General features: G+C 48.0%; 1 protein-coding gene across 2 annotated transcripts in view; it reads left to right on the top strand.

Annotated features, from left to right (window-relative positions):
• Styxl2 (serine/threonine/tyrosine interacting like 2) overlaps nt 1–17,587 on the top strand; it is a 31,945-nt gene extending 14,358 nt beyond the window's left edge. For both annotated transcript variants that reach the window (XM_052200886.1, XM_052200885.1), the window contains exons 3-6: nt 3,967–4,061; nt 5,744–5,975; nt 8,172–8,389; nt 14,366–17,587. In XM_052200886.1, coding sequence (XP_052056846.1) covers nt 3,967–4,061; nt 5,744–5,975; nt 8,172–8,389; nt 14,366–17,124 — 3,304 coding nt within the window. In that variant the 3' untranslated portion in view covers nt 17,125–17,587. The remainder of the gene's footprint in view (nt 1–3,966; nt 4,062–5,743; nt 5,976–8,171; nt 8,390–14,365) is intronic.
• The last annotated feature ends 218 nt before the right edge of the window (nt 17,588–17,805 follow it).

The following is a 17,805-nucleotide window of genomic DNA, read 5'->3' as shown; positions in this document are numbered from 1 at the left end:
AGTGGGGGCATGTGATGTACAAGGGGTCCCTCCCTTGTAGCCAACCAGGAAACAGAGACACAGGTCCAAGCTGGAGGCAAGCATAACCTTCAAGGTCAAATAGTGACTCACTTCTGCCATACATCCCCCAAACTCCAAAAATCAGTACCAACAGATAAGGACCAAATATTCAAACACATGAGCCTGTAGGGGACATTTCATAAACTGTAGTATTCTGTCCCTGCTCCTCACAGGATCAGGGCCATTTCATGAAGCATTTTGAAATGCATCGGGACACCTTTAAAAGTCCACACACTCTTAATAGTTCCAACAGTGTTGACTAGTTCAAAGTCAATTCAGAAACTCAAGGTAAAGTTTTAGTTGTGACTTCTAATGAAAACAAACATCAAACATTCACTTATTTTTTTTAAGAATTATTTATTTTATGGATATGGGTACACTGTTACTGTCTTCAGACACACCAGAAGGGGGCATCTCATCCCATTACAGATGGTTATGAGTCACCATGTGGTTGCTGGGAATTGGACTCAGGGCCTCTGGAAGAGTAGTCAGTGCTCTTAATGGCTGAGCCTTCTCTCCAGCCCCAAACACTCACTTACAATATAAAATAGCAATGAATAAACATTACTGTTATGAAAGGGAAGAATATATGCAAAGTAAGGAGAACTGTCATCAAAGCAAGTTTGCTCTTACCTCAGTGTGTGGCATCCAGGGCATGCAGTGGCATTATTTATGTTCTAGTGGGTTCAGGCCACTCTGTCTCTGTTCTCTGCCTGTCTTCAGCATTCAGGGGCTCTCTCTTGAGCCAGATCTACTGGGTCCTGCAGCTTTCTTCCATAAATGTGACATGTTCCTGGTGTCTCCAACACTCTGCGGTCTCTATTCCATCTTAGGCCTCTGCCTTCCCAGCCTCACACCAGGCCACGCTGGAGCTTCCTGTGTGAAATCTGACCCTGCTGCACCTAGCCTGGCCTCTTGGGTTTTCTCTAGAACTTTGGCATAAACCTCTGTGACTCTGTAGTTCTGATGTTCTTCATGCTGACAATTTCAACATCACATGGACAACATCTAGTTCTGAGGTCTGGTCAAGACATAGATAGCCAGGCTCTCTTGAACTGTGGCTACAGTGGCCTCTGAATGCTTGAATGGCTGTAGGAGGAGGAAATACTTTCCTGTTGAAGGAAACCTAAAAGCTCTCTCTGCTCAGACCTCTGCTGTTACTCTTGCTTAAATAAAATGTAAGTCTCTAAAATTAGTTTTCTTCATCAAGAAGGGCCTCACTCTCATGGCTGCTAGCCCACCATCCATCCCAGTGTGAAGCGAGTGCTTTCTCGTCCGTTGTCCCAGCCTCTTCAACAGCTGCCACCCCTTTGTCCACAGCATTTGTCTTATCTTAAAATTTTCATTTGTTCACACTTCTTTCTTCATCAAATTGCATGTTACTTGAGTCTTGCTGCTCCAGCTTTTGCTCTGGATTTTCACTGTCAATCCGGCCAAAGTCAGTCAACAATAGCCATGCTATAGCCTACATGTTTGTTCTGCTGTCTCAACATTACTGTGACAGATTAATTAGCCCATTGTCTTCTTAACTCAAATGTTCAGGGCCTGGACAAAAAGCATCCAGTTGCTTTTCTGGAGTGTAGCATGCATGACTTGTAACCCAGTCCCCAACAGTCTCTGTTCCCATCTGAAACTCACAAGCAGAGTTTGTATTGTCATCATTTTGCTCAGTGTTCGGAGCTTCAACTGGAGTGGCCTGTTAAACCATTCTTACAGCACCTCAGAGTTTTGTCTACCAACAGTGCACACCCTAAGCCAGTTTCAAAGGCCTTATAGTCAGCTTTAATCATAATACAATGTCATTTTATTGATATCAAATTTCTTTTCTTTTTTAATAGACTTTTTATTTATCTTACATATATGAGTGCTCTATCTGCATGTACACCTGTATGTCAGGAGACCACATCAGATCTCATTATAGATGGTTGTAAACCACTATGTGGTTGCTAGGAATTGAACTTGGGGCCTCAGGAAGAGCAGCCAGTGCTCTTAACTGCTGAGCCATCTCTCCAGCCCCAGCAAAATTTTCTATATTATTTATTTTTTCATCATTGTGACTGAGTAACTGACAGGATGACATGAGAGAAAGGTTTTATTTTGGCTTATGGTTTTGGAGAGATGACAATCTATCATGACAGGAAAAGCATGAGCAGTAGGACTGGCTCCATCCTTGGTCACGGGAACATACAAAGATGACTCCTCCATAGACCAGAAGACAGAGGGCACTAGGCCTGAACCTGAGATATGTATAGCCTTCAGAGTACTTTCACCAGGTAGGCCCCATGTCCCCAAAGTTCCGTGATCTTCCAAAACAGCATCATCAACTGGGGCCAGCTGTTTAAACATGGGAGCTTCTGGGGACATTTGACGTATTCACAGTAACTTTGAAGCCATATGAATATATATTTGGAAATGCACTCTCTGTTCAAAAAGAGTACTTGAGGCTGAGATAGGAATGCCCCCTAATGACTGATTGCTATAGGGAACTTTGGTTGGAAAGCACCCAGGAACTGTGGGTTATTAAACAATAGGCAGATCTGGTCATGCTCTGGGTAGAGTCACAGGCTACTTCTCTCTTTTAGGAGGGTATTTTTCCCTTGCCTAGTGGACAGTGACCACACTAGCCTTCCAAGAGTATACTCTGGTCTCACGGATACCTACAAGAGAGGTTTTCTGGTAATCAGTTCATTCCATTCCAGCTTACCTCAACTTTGCTGTATTCAGTGCAGCTAGATTTTTCTCAGCTCAACTTTACTCGGCTCGAATCCATCCCTCTGTGCATGATCTCACAAGTATTTCTTGAACTGCTTTCCTGTGTCCAAGTCTATATTGGGCCTGGGAACCTGGCTAGCATGGCCTTCTCGGATGAACTCATGTCACTGTGGCAACCTCAATGGGACTGGTGTATTGTGACACCTGAAGACAAGGCTGGACCTCTAGCACTGCTGCCCTGTTGGTGTCTTCACTTCGCCATTTGGAGCTCCCTGATCACACTTCTCATCTGTGAAAGAAGAGTAACAGTAACTCCACCCGGTGGGACATTTGTCATGATGACATTCCCAGAAGGCACTCAGAATTGTTCTCCACTAAGTCGTCCATCCCACTTTTAAAAATCCCTGTTTCTAGAGGCAAGACTAGATAGATGACCGAGGAAACCCAACACTCACTAGTACCTGGCAAACAGAACTCAACCAGGGTGCGATTCACCTGTGAACTTCACAGGGGTCCTAACCTTTGACCTGCCCCAAGGCTCCATGCTCCTCAGTGCTCCCTTTCATGTACCCACTGAATTACTTCTCAGAAATAGCTTTGGTGTTTACCCATGTTACTTTATTGATCCCTTGGACTTGGCCTGGTTTTTGATCCTCTGAGCTCAGAATCAGGGCTGTGACTTGAGCAGTCCTGTGGCATTTCACTTCGCCTCCATTGTCTACCCATCTCCATATGAGCAGGGAGAAAATATTGGGGATGGAGGGGACAGCGACAGCCTGTCCAGCCTTCCAATCCCTCAGAACCCTATGGAGGCACAGTTGGTGACATTCTCAATCATACTGATGGCAGAAGGGGAGAGGAGGAGGGAGATGAACATTAGCACATGGAAGAGGGTGGAACCCTAGGGTCTGCCCTCCAGCCATAGACATGTGCTCTTCTTTCTACAATCCAGACTACCACATCATTCCATGCCAACCCAGGCTCAGGTATTGCTTCAGGTAGGAAAACCAGTGGGTACCAAACTACAGCATGCCCGTCACCCAGCATTCCCAGGTTCTCCAGACATAGCATGGGCTTCCCAGCCATCTCTCATTGTTTTCCACATGTAGCTAGAACCGGAACAGCTTTCTCTGTCAGAATGCCGCCATATGCATGCTTTTGGGCTCGTCTCCCACTTGGATCCTTTTCTCCCAGGTACTCGGTGGTCTCGGATGCAGAAACCGAGAGCATCTTCATGGAGCCCATTCATCTCTCCTCAGCGGTAGCTGCCAAACAGATCATCAATGAAGGTAACACAACTAACATTTGAGTGATGGGGGGTGGGGTTGCAATAGCCAACATGAGACCTTTGTGGGGGACAATGGAAGGGGCAGGCTTTCCTGTCCAGTGCTGCCCATCACACTGAGGAGAGCAGATATCACAGAGACAGGTGTGCCAAACCCACTTCAGGAACGTTCATGGCACAAGGTAAACTAATCACATATCATACGAATGGTTCTGTAGCCCACAGCCATGGAGGGAAGCGGCTCCACTATGACCCCAGAGCTGTCCTCTTTGATTTTTTTTAACTTCAAGATTGTGAATAGGGGTGGGTATAGAGGGGTTGTGGTAGACATAAACCTAAAGGCCCAAGAAATTGATAGGAATAAGGAATACCCAGAGAGTTCTGTTCAAAACGATGTTTACATTTAGATCTCTATCCATTCCTTCGAAGAACAGTTTTTAATCTGTCTTTAAAAGCTGATAAAATGGGACCAGGGAACTGTCGCACAGGGAAGGGTGCGCACCACAAAGGCTGGTGGCCTGAATCTGAGCCTCTGATCTTACATGGTGGAAGAAACGAACCAACTGCCACAAGTTGTCCTTTACTCTGTAGTGTGCGTGCCCACAAGCATACACACCAAAACTAAAGTGTTATTTTGAAATTTTAATTTGGTGAGGCAGGTTGGCATGAGGAAATGAGGGGAAAAGCAGGCTGGGTCGTGATGATCGTATTTACACTGCAAGTTCTGAGGTACAGCATTCTGTATTTCACTCACGGCCACTCATCCTGACTGAAATGTGTAGGGTTGGGTTTTGTTTGTTTCCTAGGAAGTTTGGGCCAGAAATCTTTCACAGTTCTACTCTTTCCCGCTCTTCTCTCGAATCCGCCTCACCTCTGATGGGGCTGACCAGAGCAAGGCAGCTGCGCGGGTGACCGAGGGCTCAGGTAGTTGGCATTTGAGCTCATTTAGAATTTGAGGTTTCTGACATCTTGTCAGAAAGGCCCAGGGTCCTGGGGTGAGATCATACTTCCCACCCTCCTGTGAGTGAGGTAACTAGGGCTGCAGAGAGACAAGAACTGCAGGCAGAGAGGTGAGAACCTTGGGTGCCTGGGCCTCAGTATGGGGAAGCAATGGATGAAATACATGAGCAAACTTAATGTCTCTCGGAAAGCAATGCCTCATAAATGACTGATAAGATTTAACTTTTCCCATTCCAGATGTGACAGGTTAGGAAATCCCAAGAGTATGTACATTCCAGATGTGACAGGGTGGTCTAGGTTAGGAAAGAGCATCATTCAATCATTTAGCAAATCCCTGTGACCATCTACGTTGTACTGAGCGCTATAGGATTTAAGACAGGAATCAGACATACTGTGAATAGTCAAACACCGAGGTCTAAGAAGTTATCAGTCAGCTTTACAAAGAAGTAGATGGCAGAAACCAGTTTGGTTCCCCTCCCCCATACCCACCTGCTCCCATCCTGATGACAAGTGTCAAAGGTCAATGCCACTATCCTGATGACAAGGGTCAAAGGTCAATGCCACGGTCCTCCTGAATCCAAATGACACCCTTCCCAGCAGATCCTCCTAGCATTCCATCTGTGCCAGGGTCCTGGCAGCAGGCAAGTCAAGAGAGGCTCTCTCAAAGGACAGGGAAAGCTGTTGTTTTCCTAACTCTTTGATACAAATGTCATTTGTCCCCTCTAGAACTCAAGCCTCGGGGTCTCAGAACAGACACCGAGTGTCCAGGCATGCTGGAGTCTGCTGAGCAGCTGCTGGTGGAAGACCTGTACAACCGTGTCCGGGAGAAGATGGATGACAAGAGCCTCTTCAACACCCCCTGTGTGATGGACCTGCAGCGGGCGCTGGTCCAGGACCGGCTAGAGGCCCCTCGGAATGAGGTGGACGAGGTCTGGCCCAACGTCTTCATAGCTGAGAAGTGAGTGTGGTCCCTGGGGATCAGGGCCCTCTGACCTTCTCCTTGGTTAATCCCTGAGCTGAAACTCCTCTAGCTCATCAAAGGCTCCCACACTTCCTGCCATCAAATGTTGCCTGCCTGACCACTTACCCAGGCCTGACACCGGAGAAAAGCTTCCTACCGACCTGCAGGCAGAGATCCCCAGACAAAATGAGCACCTATCTTCCTCCTTCCCATGAGTGCCCCCCAGCACAGCCTTTTTCCCTCGGGTGTTGTCCTGACACAGGTGCTGGCCGGCCCCATCATTTCTACCACCCCATCACACCTCTAATAACCAGACAAGAGAATACCAGGGGTGACTGACAGTATCCCTGACAGTATCCATGTGCATGTGCATACAAGGTTAACAATAATGAAAATGCACACAATACAGTCAAAGAATAGTGTCTGTATGCAATGTGATGCTGGTTAGGTTCTCTCTCTCTCTCTCTCTCTCTCTCTCTCTCTCTCTCTCTCTCTCTCTCTCTCTCTCTTTGTGTGTGTGTGTACAGCTATGTGTGCACATGCATGCATGTATGCATTCTCATAAACCTTACATTAGAAAGAAATGTGATAGAATGTTACTAGTACCCGAGAGGTGGTTTTGTTCTCTCCTTTGGGTTTCTTTTGGAATATACGGGTCTCCTAGACATTGTTCTTATAGTCACAAAACTTGGTTTTAAGTTAACCAGTGCCTGCTGAAGGGAAAACAAGAAGCCATCACATTCCATCCCTTCAGGGTCTTCTCGGTGCATAATTGACACAGTAGGCTGTTGGAGGAAACTAATTTTTGCTGATTCATTGGATACTTAATGAGACATCTTCCTGATGCAATTACCCTTAGATCCAGAATTGAGAGACAGCGCTTAGGGCCCCGGGGCAGGCAGTGTGGGAACAGCTTTGGATACTGGGTCTTATCCTCTATCACGGAGTTGATCAGTTGCCCAGAACCTGATTTCCAGATCATCAAGACCTAAGTGACTTCTAACTAGATGTCCAGGTCCAGAAGCATCTATTCTATGGTCACCAGACATCTCCAGATACCCTTAGCTAAAGGCCTCTGCAGTTCTTTGAGCAAAGCTATCCTCAGGGGCTCTTGAAATTGAGCTCTACTTAGAAAAGAAAGAGCCCTGAACACTAGACCTTACTCGGTCTTTCTCTCCTTTTAAGCCTTGGGTAAAAGCTCTTGAATTCATTTTTATAATCTTCAAACAGATATAAAAGTAACTGCCCTCTCTACCATTTGAGTTTGTGATAAGGGTAAAATAAAACAACATGTTTCCAGGGGTAGGGAAAAATGCAGCATGTAATGCCAAGTGAAAGACTCCATTCATTCATTCATTCATTCATTCATTTACTATTCTAAATATTTTGTATGCGTGTTTTGTCTACCTTTACATCTATACACCATATACATGCCTGAGGCCAGAAGAGGGTGGTCAGAGTGCGAGACTTCTATCTATCTATCTATCTATCTGTCTGTCTGTCTGTCTGTCTATCATCTATTCTTTGTTTTGTTTTGTTTTTTGGGTTTGGTTTTTTCGAGACAGGGTTTCTCTGTATAGCTCTGGCTGTCCTGGAACTCACTCTGTAGACCAGGCTGGCCTCGAACTCAGAAATCTGCCTGCCTCTGCCTCCCAGAGTGCTGAGATTACAGGCGTGCACCACCACCGCCCGGCTCATCTATTCTTTTAAATATTTTGTATGCATGTTTTGTCTGCATGTATATTTATCCACCATATACATGCTTGATGCTAGAAGAGAGTGTTGAATCTCCTGGGACTGGAGTTGCAGATGATTGCAAGCCACTATGGGGGTGCTAGGAATAGAACCTGGGTTCTCTGGAGGAGCAGCCAGTGCTGCTACCTACTGAACCATCTCTCTGGACCCCTAATTTTACCTTTTATGCCACCTTTATGCTTTGAAGCATGCACATTCCCAATATATATTAGTTTTATCCTCCACCCCATCCCTGCCCTTCCCCAACCAATCACCTGTCTTTTTTCTATCTTACTGTAGCCCAAAGTATTGACCCCTCTTTTATTAAAGGTATTAACAGTGAGCCCCAGATGACAAGGGGCATAGGAGGGGGCACTAGCCCAGCTAGGTGCCCCCATCATACTGTAATAGGTCTTTCGAATTCTGGCTCTGGCAACCATGCCCTGATCCTTGTTCCAGGAGCGTGGCTGTGAACAAGGGGCGGCTCAAGAGGCTGGGAATCACCCACATCCTGAACGCAGCGCACGGCACAGGCGTTTACACTGGTTCTGAATTCTACACTGGCCTGGAGATCCAGTACCTGGGGGTGGAAGTGGATGACTTCCCGGAGGTGGACATCTCCCAGCATTTCAGAAAGGCAGCTGAGTTCCTTGATGAAGCCCTGTTGACCTACAGAGGTGAGCGGGTCCTGCAGGTTCCAGGCTGTTGGAAATCCCCCAGTGGGGGAATGTTATAAAGACTTCCTGGTGGCCTGGGGGAGGTCCTTCTTCATGTGGTTGCTTTCTCTGAGAAGGGAAAGAATGACCATTCATCCTGTGGGCGACTAATAAGGGCCAAACATGAGGCGAGTGCTGTTCTCGCACTGTCCTGGGGTTCAGTAGGCATTACACTAAGCAGTGAGGGGAGGAGAAATGAAAGAAGGAACGATGGAATTAGGGGAGGGGGAAGAGAAGGAAGGAAGAAGAGGAGGGAAGGGAGCCATGGTGAATGCAATTCAGAAAGTCACTAGAGTGGCACCCTGGAGTGGCAGACTCCTCCCTGAGGGTGCTGGGGAAGACCTGCCTAAGAACAGGAAGTTCTGTGGGGAAAAGAAGCTAGTCAGGAGGAAAATAGAGGCGCACTCGGCTAAGGGAACAGCTAGTGCAAAAGCACCAAGTTAGATGTGTTCAGGAATGAAAAGACTGGGCTGGGCTAGCACAGCCCATGAGGATGACAGCACTCTGGGGTGACTGATGGCCTCGGAGTCATTCCTCTGCCTTAGAGAATGGCCAAGTAGGAAGGAGTGAAACAGCTGTGGCTGCCATGTGAGGCATTGTAGGACTAGACCGGAGTTCATAGGAGCGCCCAGGGTTCTGTACACTTCTCCATGACAGGGTTGTGCCCCATCAAGGACCACAGCCTGGCAGTACGATTGCAGGCCTTGGTGTCCAGAGGCCTGTCCTGGAGCCCATGAGTAACTAGCTTTGTACTTTGACTATTGTCTTTGCCTGAGGACACACAGCGTCCTTATACATAACTAATGCTAATGTTACTGTGAGGGATAAAAACTTAGAAACGAACTTATGAAGCACACTGCTTGTCCCATGGCAAAGGTTTTAAAGATTACTGCTATCATCATAAGAATAATATTGTTAGTGATTCCAGGAAAGGGCATAGCTAGCCACCACCCATGACCAGGACTCAGAACTTCTAATGAAAAATACCCACCCACACAGAATGTGGAAGTGTGTGTAAATTTCATTATACTCACATACACATAAAAAAAAGAGGTTTTTTTTATGCTTTTTTTAAAAAAAATTCTGGGATTTTTTTTTGTTGTTGTTTTTTTAAGAGAGAAAACATCTTATTCTGTAGCCTTGCCTGTATTATAACTCATTATGCAACCCAGGGTGGCCTTCAACTTGAGGCAATCCTCCTGACTCAGCCTCTTACATGCCAGGATATATATTATACTACTCACCTGGCTGACTTTTTAAGATGCAGGCCTTTTTATTTATCTGGGATATGTGTGTCAGTGTTTGTGGTAAGGAGCCTTTGCTTGTTTGCGTCCCACAACCAGGGGCCAGCCTCCTGTCGGAAAGTGCTGGAAAGCAGGGTGTGGGCTGTGGGTGCCATGTGGCCATCCCATCATAAAGGAGCGCATGAATTCCATAGTAGGCAGGGAGCTTTGGCAGAAGTTAGATCACAGCTAGAGCAGGCCCGTGTAGGAAGATGCTGTTGCACTGGAGCAGGAAGTTCCCTGCCTTGGTTTATGGAGGGCACCAGCTTAGCCTCTAGAATTCATGCACCAGTGCAAATCCACTTAGGTCAGTGGTTCTCAACCTTCCGGATGCTGTGATCCTTTAATACAGTTCCCCATGGCATGGTGACCCCCAACCATAAGATTTTTTTGTTGTGTCTTCATAACTATAATTTTACTACACTTATGAATCGTAGTATAAATATCTGATATGCAGGATGTCTGATATGCAACCCCAAAGGGGTCGAGAACCCTGGGTCGAGAACCACTCGGGCTAAACCTTGACCCTTGTGCAGGGAAGTCCCACCTCCACCTTGCTGGGGCTTCACCCCTCCCTAGTCTGGAATTGAGCCAACACCTGCAGTTTTCAGAAAGACTGAACTGGTTCCCCCAGAGACTTCCTTCCCTTTATTCTAGAATGCACTGGCAAAAAGAACACCAGTTTCCATCACAGTGGTCCCATGATGGGTGTTGCTGTTTTTACATTCTACAGACTGGGAAGTGGAGAGTCGTAGACAGGTCCTTTGGCTTTGCCTCTGTGTGAAAATAAAAGTCTCTTATCCCAAAGAGGTGGCAAGTGTGTGTAGTACAGGCACATGGGGGGAGGAGGAGGACAAAGGATTATTCTGACTTTCAAGCCAACCTTAGCTATATAGCAAGTATCAGGCCAGGCGCCACTACGTACCAAGGCCCTGTCTCAAAAAATAATAAATGCAATATACACATATGGGGCACAGGGTATAGATTTTGCTAGTAAGTGCAAAACTAGCTCCACATCCTCCAAAAAGCATATGCTAAAGGAAGCCAGGCTACCAAGAGACACGGGAAAGAATGTAAAGACAAGACCCCACAGTGGCCTGAGGAGACACCAGACAATCACAGGGCTCCTGGTTTCTGGTTTCTTTCTCCCTCTATGTCAGATAAGAAGGCTGCTATTAGCTAGTCATCTGCTTCCGTCCTGTTTCCCCACCCTTAGAGAGTTTATCTGGCAGACTGGTGTTCTGGCTATCTACCGTAAGTCCTATCAACAACAGCCAGGTGAATGGTCTCTGTGCAAGCACTTTTTCCTTGGGGTGTGGAGAGGTATGTCCTGAAGAAAAGGAGGGAATTTAAAGGAAAGAAGCACACCGAGCGGTAAGGAAGGTGTAGACACAGTGTTGCTTAAACCCAGCCCTGCACTGGTGACACTCTTTAATCTCTGAAACAGGGACCTTATCCAGATGGGCCTTCCACCCACCCATCATCCCAGTGGCTAAACAAAGTGTTGACTGTGTATGTTACCCATCTTCCTGGAGCCTTCTTATTGATAGAAAGTTTTCATCCTGTCAGCGGTGGCGGGGACAGAGGCACAGCTCTATACATCAGCCTGAGGCGCTCCGTTAATCTTTTGGGGACCTCCACTGAGGTAAAACCAGATCCTTGACACAAAAGAATTTCAGGATAAGCCAGTATGAGGCAGGCTCGGTGTTTATTAAAAGACATTTTTTAAACACAGTTCAAAACAGGGGTTGATAGAAAGAGAGGAGAGCTTAAGAAGAAAACGAGACACCCCCAGGAGCACAGCATTGGCCGCTCCGACAGAGCGCCACTTGGCCGACTTTACAGTAGCCACACACGGCCACCGGCCACTGTTCTGGTAGGGCTCCAAAGCTATTATCTTTAAAGGGTTGAGAGCTTAAATGAGACCACGGGGTGGTTGGTTCCTGAGAGGCACCGGACAGGATTGCTGTTGATAAGGTAAAACTCTAGATCCCTGGGGATGCAGGAAGTTAAGTGTTTTCTGCTATCACCAAAGTTAATAGACTTGTTTGAGATTCCCAGAAAATGCCAGGGAGAGGGATGAAGCCTGTCGGAGGCCATAGACACCCAGGCCTTAATGCTTTGTCATGGCTGTTTTAACTAAATGCCCGTATATGAAGGGAATGCATCATTATGTGGGCAATCTTTGCAGCACTGTTACATAGTCCTGGAACTCTTGATCCCATTGGTGAGAGGCTTCAACGGGGGCTCATTCCCATTCCTGTGCCCCCATAATTTTCCCTATCTTCCTGCCTTGCTTTAATAATATGGTTGTTTTACTTCGTTATGGAGGGTGCACTGGAGTCGTGCCCAGTGCCTCTTCCCTGGTGCTGTGGATCAAGCCCAGGTCCTCCCTAGACAAAATGCTAGACAAGTTCTGTCCCATGAGTGCTCCCTTTGCCTGGGCCCGGCACACGACCAGAGAAGAGACAAATCCTGTTCCTGCTTGAATGAAGCGAATGGAAACCCTAAGGCCCAAGTCGCCCTGCCTCTCCTTGTCCTTCAGGCTGCTTCCCTGAGGTCCTGCAGAGGAATCTCGGGAGCAAAGAACACAGCAGAGGAAGGCTTGCCCCCATTGCAGACCTGCTTTCTGCAAGACTGTGTCTAAGCAGGGCTCGATGACCTTATGACGAAGACATGGCAGTTCTGTCCTGAAAGTGAGGGGCCTGTCAAAGGACACGTACAGGATCTTGATCCTAACAGCAGGAGGTTGTGAGCGAGGCCCAGGTGTGGTAGGAACAGCCTGACCGGGAAACAGAGGCCTTTATTATTTTGACTCTGCTCACTTACCCCCCTCTAGTGGCTGCTGACTCCTGGCAATGGCAGCCTCACTGGGCCCTGGGTCTTTTCAGGTTTCAGTCTCTGACCTCTGCAACAAAGACTCAGCCTTACTGGTGCAAAGAGAAAAAAAAATAATAAAAGAATCACCCCCTGTTCCTATTATCAGATAGGACTCCTGCCGATTTAGCAAACATCTCCAAAGGCTGTTGGCAAATAGATTGATGGCAGCCAGGAAGAAGGTCTCCAGGGGTCTCAGGCTGCATCTTAAACAGCCATTAGAATGAAGGTACTGACAGAGTGTCTGTCACATTTATGAAAGATGCAAAGCAGAAGGGGAGGCCAGGGGACAACATGTCTGCTGAATGGTACAGCTGAGACTTCCAGGCGTGTCTGTAGGCTGGGAGAACGGACCTCATAGACCAAAAGTATCCATAGGGATTTGTGATGTTATCCTTATGCTTAAAACATACTACAAGATGAGAGACATGACTTAGTGGCAGGTGGGATTTTTTTTCAAGTTTCATAGATTTCAGTTGATATAGAAGAATTTATGATCATTGCTTGACCTGTTGTCTGCACTGCAGGCAACGCTATGCTTTAGATAGCTTGAGGGCCCCCTCCCAGGGCTTCCTGACCTGAAAATTAACCCCAGTTGTTTATTAGATAATAAGAGGATACAAACTGGTCTAACACTAGAGTTTGAAGATGCAGCCTTTAGGAGAGGATAAGGATCAGATATGGTCGTTAGGGTGGAGGCCTCGTGGCTTAATCCTGCCAGCTTTTTAAGAGGCAGAGATGAGGGGCACACACATGCACACACACACACACACACACACACACACACATTTCACATACTTGCTGTCTTTTACCTTCTGAAACTACTGCCTCAGGACTCTACCAGCACTTTCAGAATCATAATTAAAAAAAACTTACTTTCTTTATAAAGTAGCCTGCCTTGGGCATTTCATTATAGTAGTAAAAAAAAAACAAAAACAAAAAACAAAAACAAACAAACAAACAAAAAATGATCAGTATAGATAGCATGAACGAAGGCTAGGCGTCCAGGGCAAGTGACAAGGCAACCTACTCTTTGCGGGTTGTCTAAATTGGAAATACCTTGTTCTATCCTGGAAACAATTCCTCGTGAAAACAAACTAAGTAGTTAACTAATAGTTCAATGTTTTGATTTAATATTTGGGAGAGAGCGACTATTGTCAGGAGGGAAATGCTCAAAAACATTTAAAAACAAAACAAAACAAAGCAAAACAAATGCGATAGTGATGTGATAGGGCCTTTGTACAAAGGGTCTGCTTTATACAGATGTGCTTGTGGTTGATCCCAGAACCTCAGCATAGAAGTGCTGGAGACAGTAGGTTATACTTTACCCTAATAAATGAAAAAAAAAAACAAACCTCTCCAAAAATTAGATCCGCCCCCATGGAAGGAGGGGTGTGCGTCTGTGGATCTGTGGATTCCCATTGCTGTCAGCATCCTGCAGGGCCCCGGTGGTGATGGCGGGGATGTGGCTTGCAGGATGTAAGGGACGTGTCCAGCTTTGCACTCCTGTGTTCTGCCTCCCAACTTCCTTAATTTCTCCTCTCTAAGATGAGGATGAGTTTGTGGGAAGAAGGTAGAAATCAACCCATGTTTCAGAAGTGGGGGTGGAACACTCTCTCTGATGTCTGTGGGACAGATCCCTGTGTGACTTGAGCATGGATGAACAGAGTCAAATCAAATGCACCAAGTTCAACCCATCAGGCCAACACACTAGAAAAAGACCACGAGGAACCCCAAAAATTGCGTCATTGTCTCTTGTGTTCATTTTACTTTTTAGGGAAAGTCCTGGTGAGCAGTGAAATGGGTATCAGCCGGTCAGCAGTGCTGGTGGTCGCCTACCTGATGATCTTCCACAGCATGGCCATCCTGGAGGCCTTGATGACAGTGCGCAGAAAGCGGGCTATCTACCCCAACGACGGCTTCCTAAAACAGCTGCGGGAGCTCAACGAGAAATTGATGGAGGAGAGGGAAGAGGAGGATGGTGAAGAGGAGTCTGAGGAGGATGCCGGGAGCACACTGGGTGCTAGAGTAAATTCCTTGATGGTGGAAGAAGAAGACGATGCCACCAGCCATCTGAGCGGCTCCTCCTTGGGGAAGGCCAGCCAGGTCTCCAAGCCAGTCACCTTCATTGATGAAGAAGAGGAAGAAAAGCTGTATGAGGAGTGGAGGAAGGGGCAGGGCTTCCCCAAGGGAGAGGCTGCTCGGGGTAGAAAGGGGAGCTGTTCTATGTCCTCGGTACAGGATGGAGACGACTGTGAGGATGAGGATGTAGAAAGGATAATCCGGGAGTGGCAGAGCCGGAACGAGAGATACCAAGCCAAAGGGCGGGAGCAGTGGAATCGGGAGGAAGAAGAGGAGGAAGAGAACTCCTGTACAGGCAGAAGGCGCAGACACACCCTAAGCGTGAGCAGTGCTTCTGAGAGTGTGAGCAGCCGTGACATCCGGGTCCTGAAGCAGCAGCTGGAGAGGAACAGCCAAAGCCGCCGCGGAAGACACCGCTCTGAGTCCACGGAGAGCACCTGGGACATGTGGAATGAGAGGCTGGTGGAGATCGAGAAGGAGGCTGCCCGGAAGTACCGCTCCAAGAGCAAGAGGGAGGAGCTGGATGCGGATCACTCAGAGGCAGGGAGCAGGGTCCGGGAGGACGATGAGGAGAGCGTGTTGTCCGAGGCCAGCTCCTTCTACAACTTCTGTAGTAGGAACAAGGACAAGCTCACTGCCCTGGAAAGGTGGAAGGTTAAGAGAATCCAATTTGGATTTCACAAGAAAGACTCAGAGGCGGGAGACGGGGCTAGTGAGCCTGGCACGGAAGAGGCAGAGGGAGAGAAGACCCTTTCTGATGTCAGCCTGACAGCCTACCAGGCCTGGAAGCTGAAGCATCAGAAAAAGGTGGGGAGTGAGAACAAGGCGGAGGTGGTTGAGATGAGCAAAGGAGAGGACACAGCCTTAGCTAAGAAGAGACAGCGAAGACTAGAGTTACTGGAGAGAAGCAGGCAGACGCTGGAGGAGAGCCAGTCGATGGGAAGCTGGGAGGCAGACAGCTCAGCTGCCAGCAGGAGCATCCCCCTGTCTGCCTTCTGGTCCGCAGCCCCCTCCATCAATGCGGATGGGGACACGGCGTCAGTACTCAGCACCCAGAGCCACCGTTCCCACCTGTCCCAGCCTGCCAGTAACATGCCCACCACACCCCTGCCCAACCTGCCAGTGGGGCCTGGAGACACCATTTCCATGGCCAGTATCCAGAACTGGATTGCCAATGTCGTCAATGAAACCCTCGCCCAAAAGCAAAACGAAATGCTCTTGCTGGCCCGCTCGCCCTCCGTTGCAAGCGCGAAGGCAGCAGCTCCAGCAGCCGGCTGCCTTGGGGATGACCAACTCTCCGTGCTCAGCACCTCCCTGAGTGGCTGCTTACCGCCACCGAGCCAGGGGAGACTCAGCTCCGACACGCAGTCTGTGCTGTCCTCCACCAGCTCACTGACCTCCAGGGCTGAGGGCGGTGGGAACAGAGTGAGGGGGACCAGCAAGCCCATCTACAGCCTCTTTGCCGACAACGTGGACCTGAAGGAGCTCGGCCGGAAGGAGAGAGAGATGCAAATGGAGCTGCAGGAGAAGATGTCCGAGTATAAAATGGAGAAGTTGGCCTCTGATAACAAACGTAGCTCTCTCTTCAAGAAGAAGAAAGCCAAGGATGATGAAGACATCAGCATGGGTGACAGAGACGAAGACACAGACAGTGCCATCGGAAGCTTCCGGTATTCCTCCCGCAGCAATTCCCAGAAGCCTGAGACAGATGCCTCCTCCTCTCTGGCCATCTCCGATCACTATAGAAATGGCCGCACCGTGGCCAACGAGATGGATAGCAATATCAATACGTGGCTCAGTGGCCTCAGGATGGACGAAAAATCTCCTCCTCAAAGTGATTGGTCTGGAAGCTCCCGGGGGAGGTATACCAGATCTTCCATGCTCCGAGAAACAGAGTCTAAATCCTGCAGTTACAAGTTCTCCAAATCTAGGTCACAGGAACAGGACACCTCATTCCATGAAGCAGATGGCAATACTGTACGAAACACCTCACGGTTTTCATCTTCCACCACCAAGGAGGGCCGAGAGATGCACAAGTTCTCCAGGTCCACATTCAGTGAGACCTCGAGCTCCCGAGAGGAGAGCCCAGAACCCTATTTCTTCCGCCGGACCCCTGAACCTTCTGATGGAGAGGGGTCCCCAGAGCCAAGTGGTCCAAACTGGACCAGGCCCAGGGACTGGGAAGATGTAGAAGAGTCATCTAAATCAGACTTTGCTGAGTTTGGCGCCAAGAGGAAATTCACCCAGAGCTTCATGAGGTCTGAAGAGGAGGGAGAGAAGGAGAGGACAGAAAACCGAGAGGAAGGGAGGTTTGCATCTGGGCGTCAGTCCCAGTACCGAAGAAGCACAAACCGGCGAGAGGAAGAAGAAATGGATGATGAAGCCATCATTGCTGCTTGGAGAAAGCGGCAAGAAGAAACCAGAACCAAACTGCAGAGGAGGAGGGAGGACTGAGCTGAAGGAGGACTACCTTGGAGACACTGGGAGCACGGCAAGAAGCCACTCAACACAGGGCTTGGGAACCGCTTACCATGACCTGCCAAGGGTTGTGCAAGTAGACAGACTCTTCCAGATGTGCAAAACATCTGCAAGCATCCAAGTAGAAAGGCCCTGGACATACAGTAGGGCAGGGAGAGAGAAGAGTCGTCCGTATGAGTCCCAGATGCTGGACCAGCTGACACTTTCTGTCACCCAACGCCCTCTTAGCTTTTGTGTTTCCCTTCTGTATTTGGTAGTGTCCATCAAAGACTGGAGAAGTGAGTCTACAAAGCCACTGAGAAAGACCTGGCTTGCAGACTGTGGTTCTCTTCATTGGGGTTTTGCGGTGAGACCCAGGTGATCTATTCTCTAGCAGTTCTGGCCTCTCTTTGTCAGTGCTCGGCTGTGATGGCTTCTTTTCAATGTCCTGGCATTAAATTGACATGCTGTCAAATATTTCTTCATTCTGGTCATTTCTAACTCTGGTTGTCAAGGGAACCTCGTGTGAAAAGACACAACTAGGTTTTCGTGAGCTAGCCACACCTGTGTGCTGTGTTCCACGAAAACCGTGCCTTTAAACAACCATGGTTGTCTCATACTAAAGAGAATGATGGAGGATTTAGGATATGATACAGCCAGTCAGAGGCATTACTCATA

This window comes from Apodemus sylvaticus, chromosome 12 (assembly GCF_947179515.1).
Source record: "Apodemus sylvaticus chromosome 12, mApoSyl1.1, whole genome shotgun sequence".
NCBI classification, from domain to species: Eukaryota; Metazoa; Chordata; class Mammalia; order Rodentia; family Muridae; genus Apodemus; species Apodemus sylvaticus.
This window is presented reverse-complemented; position numbering and strand designations above follow the sequence as displayed.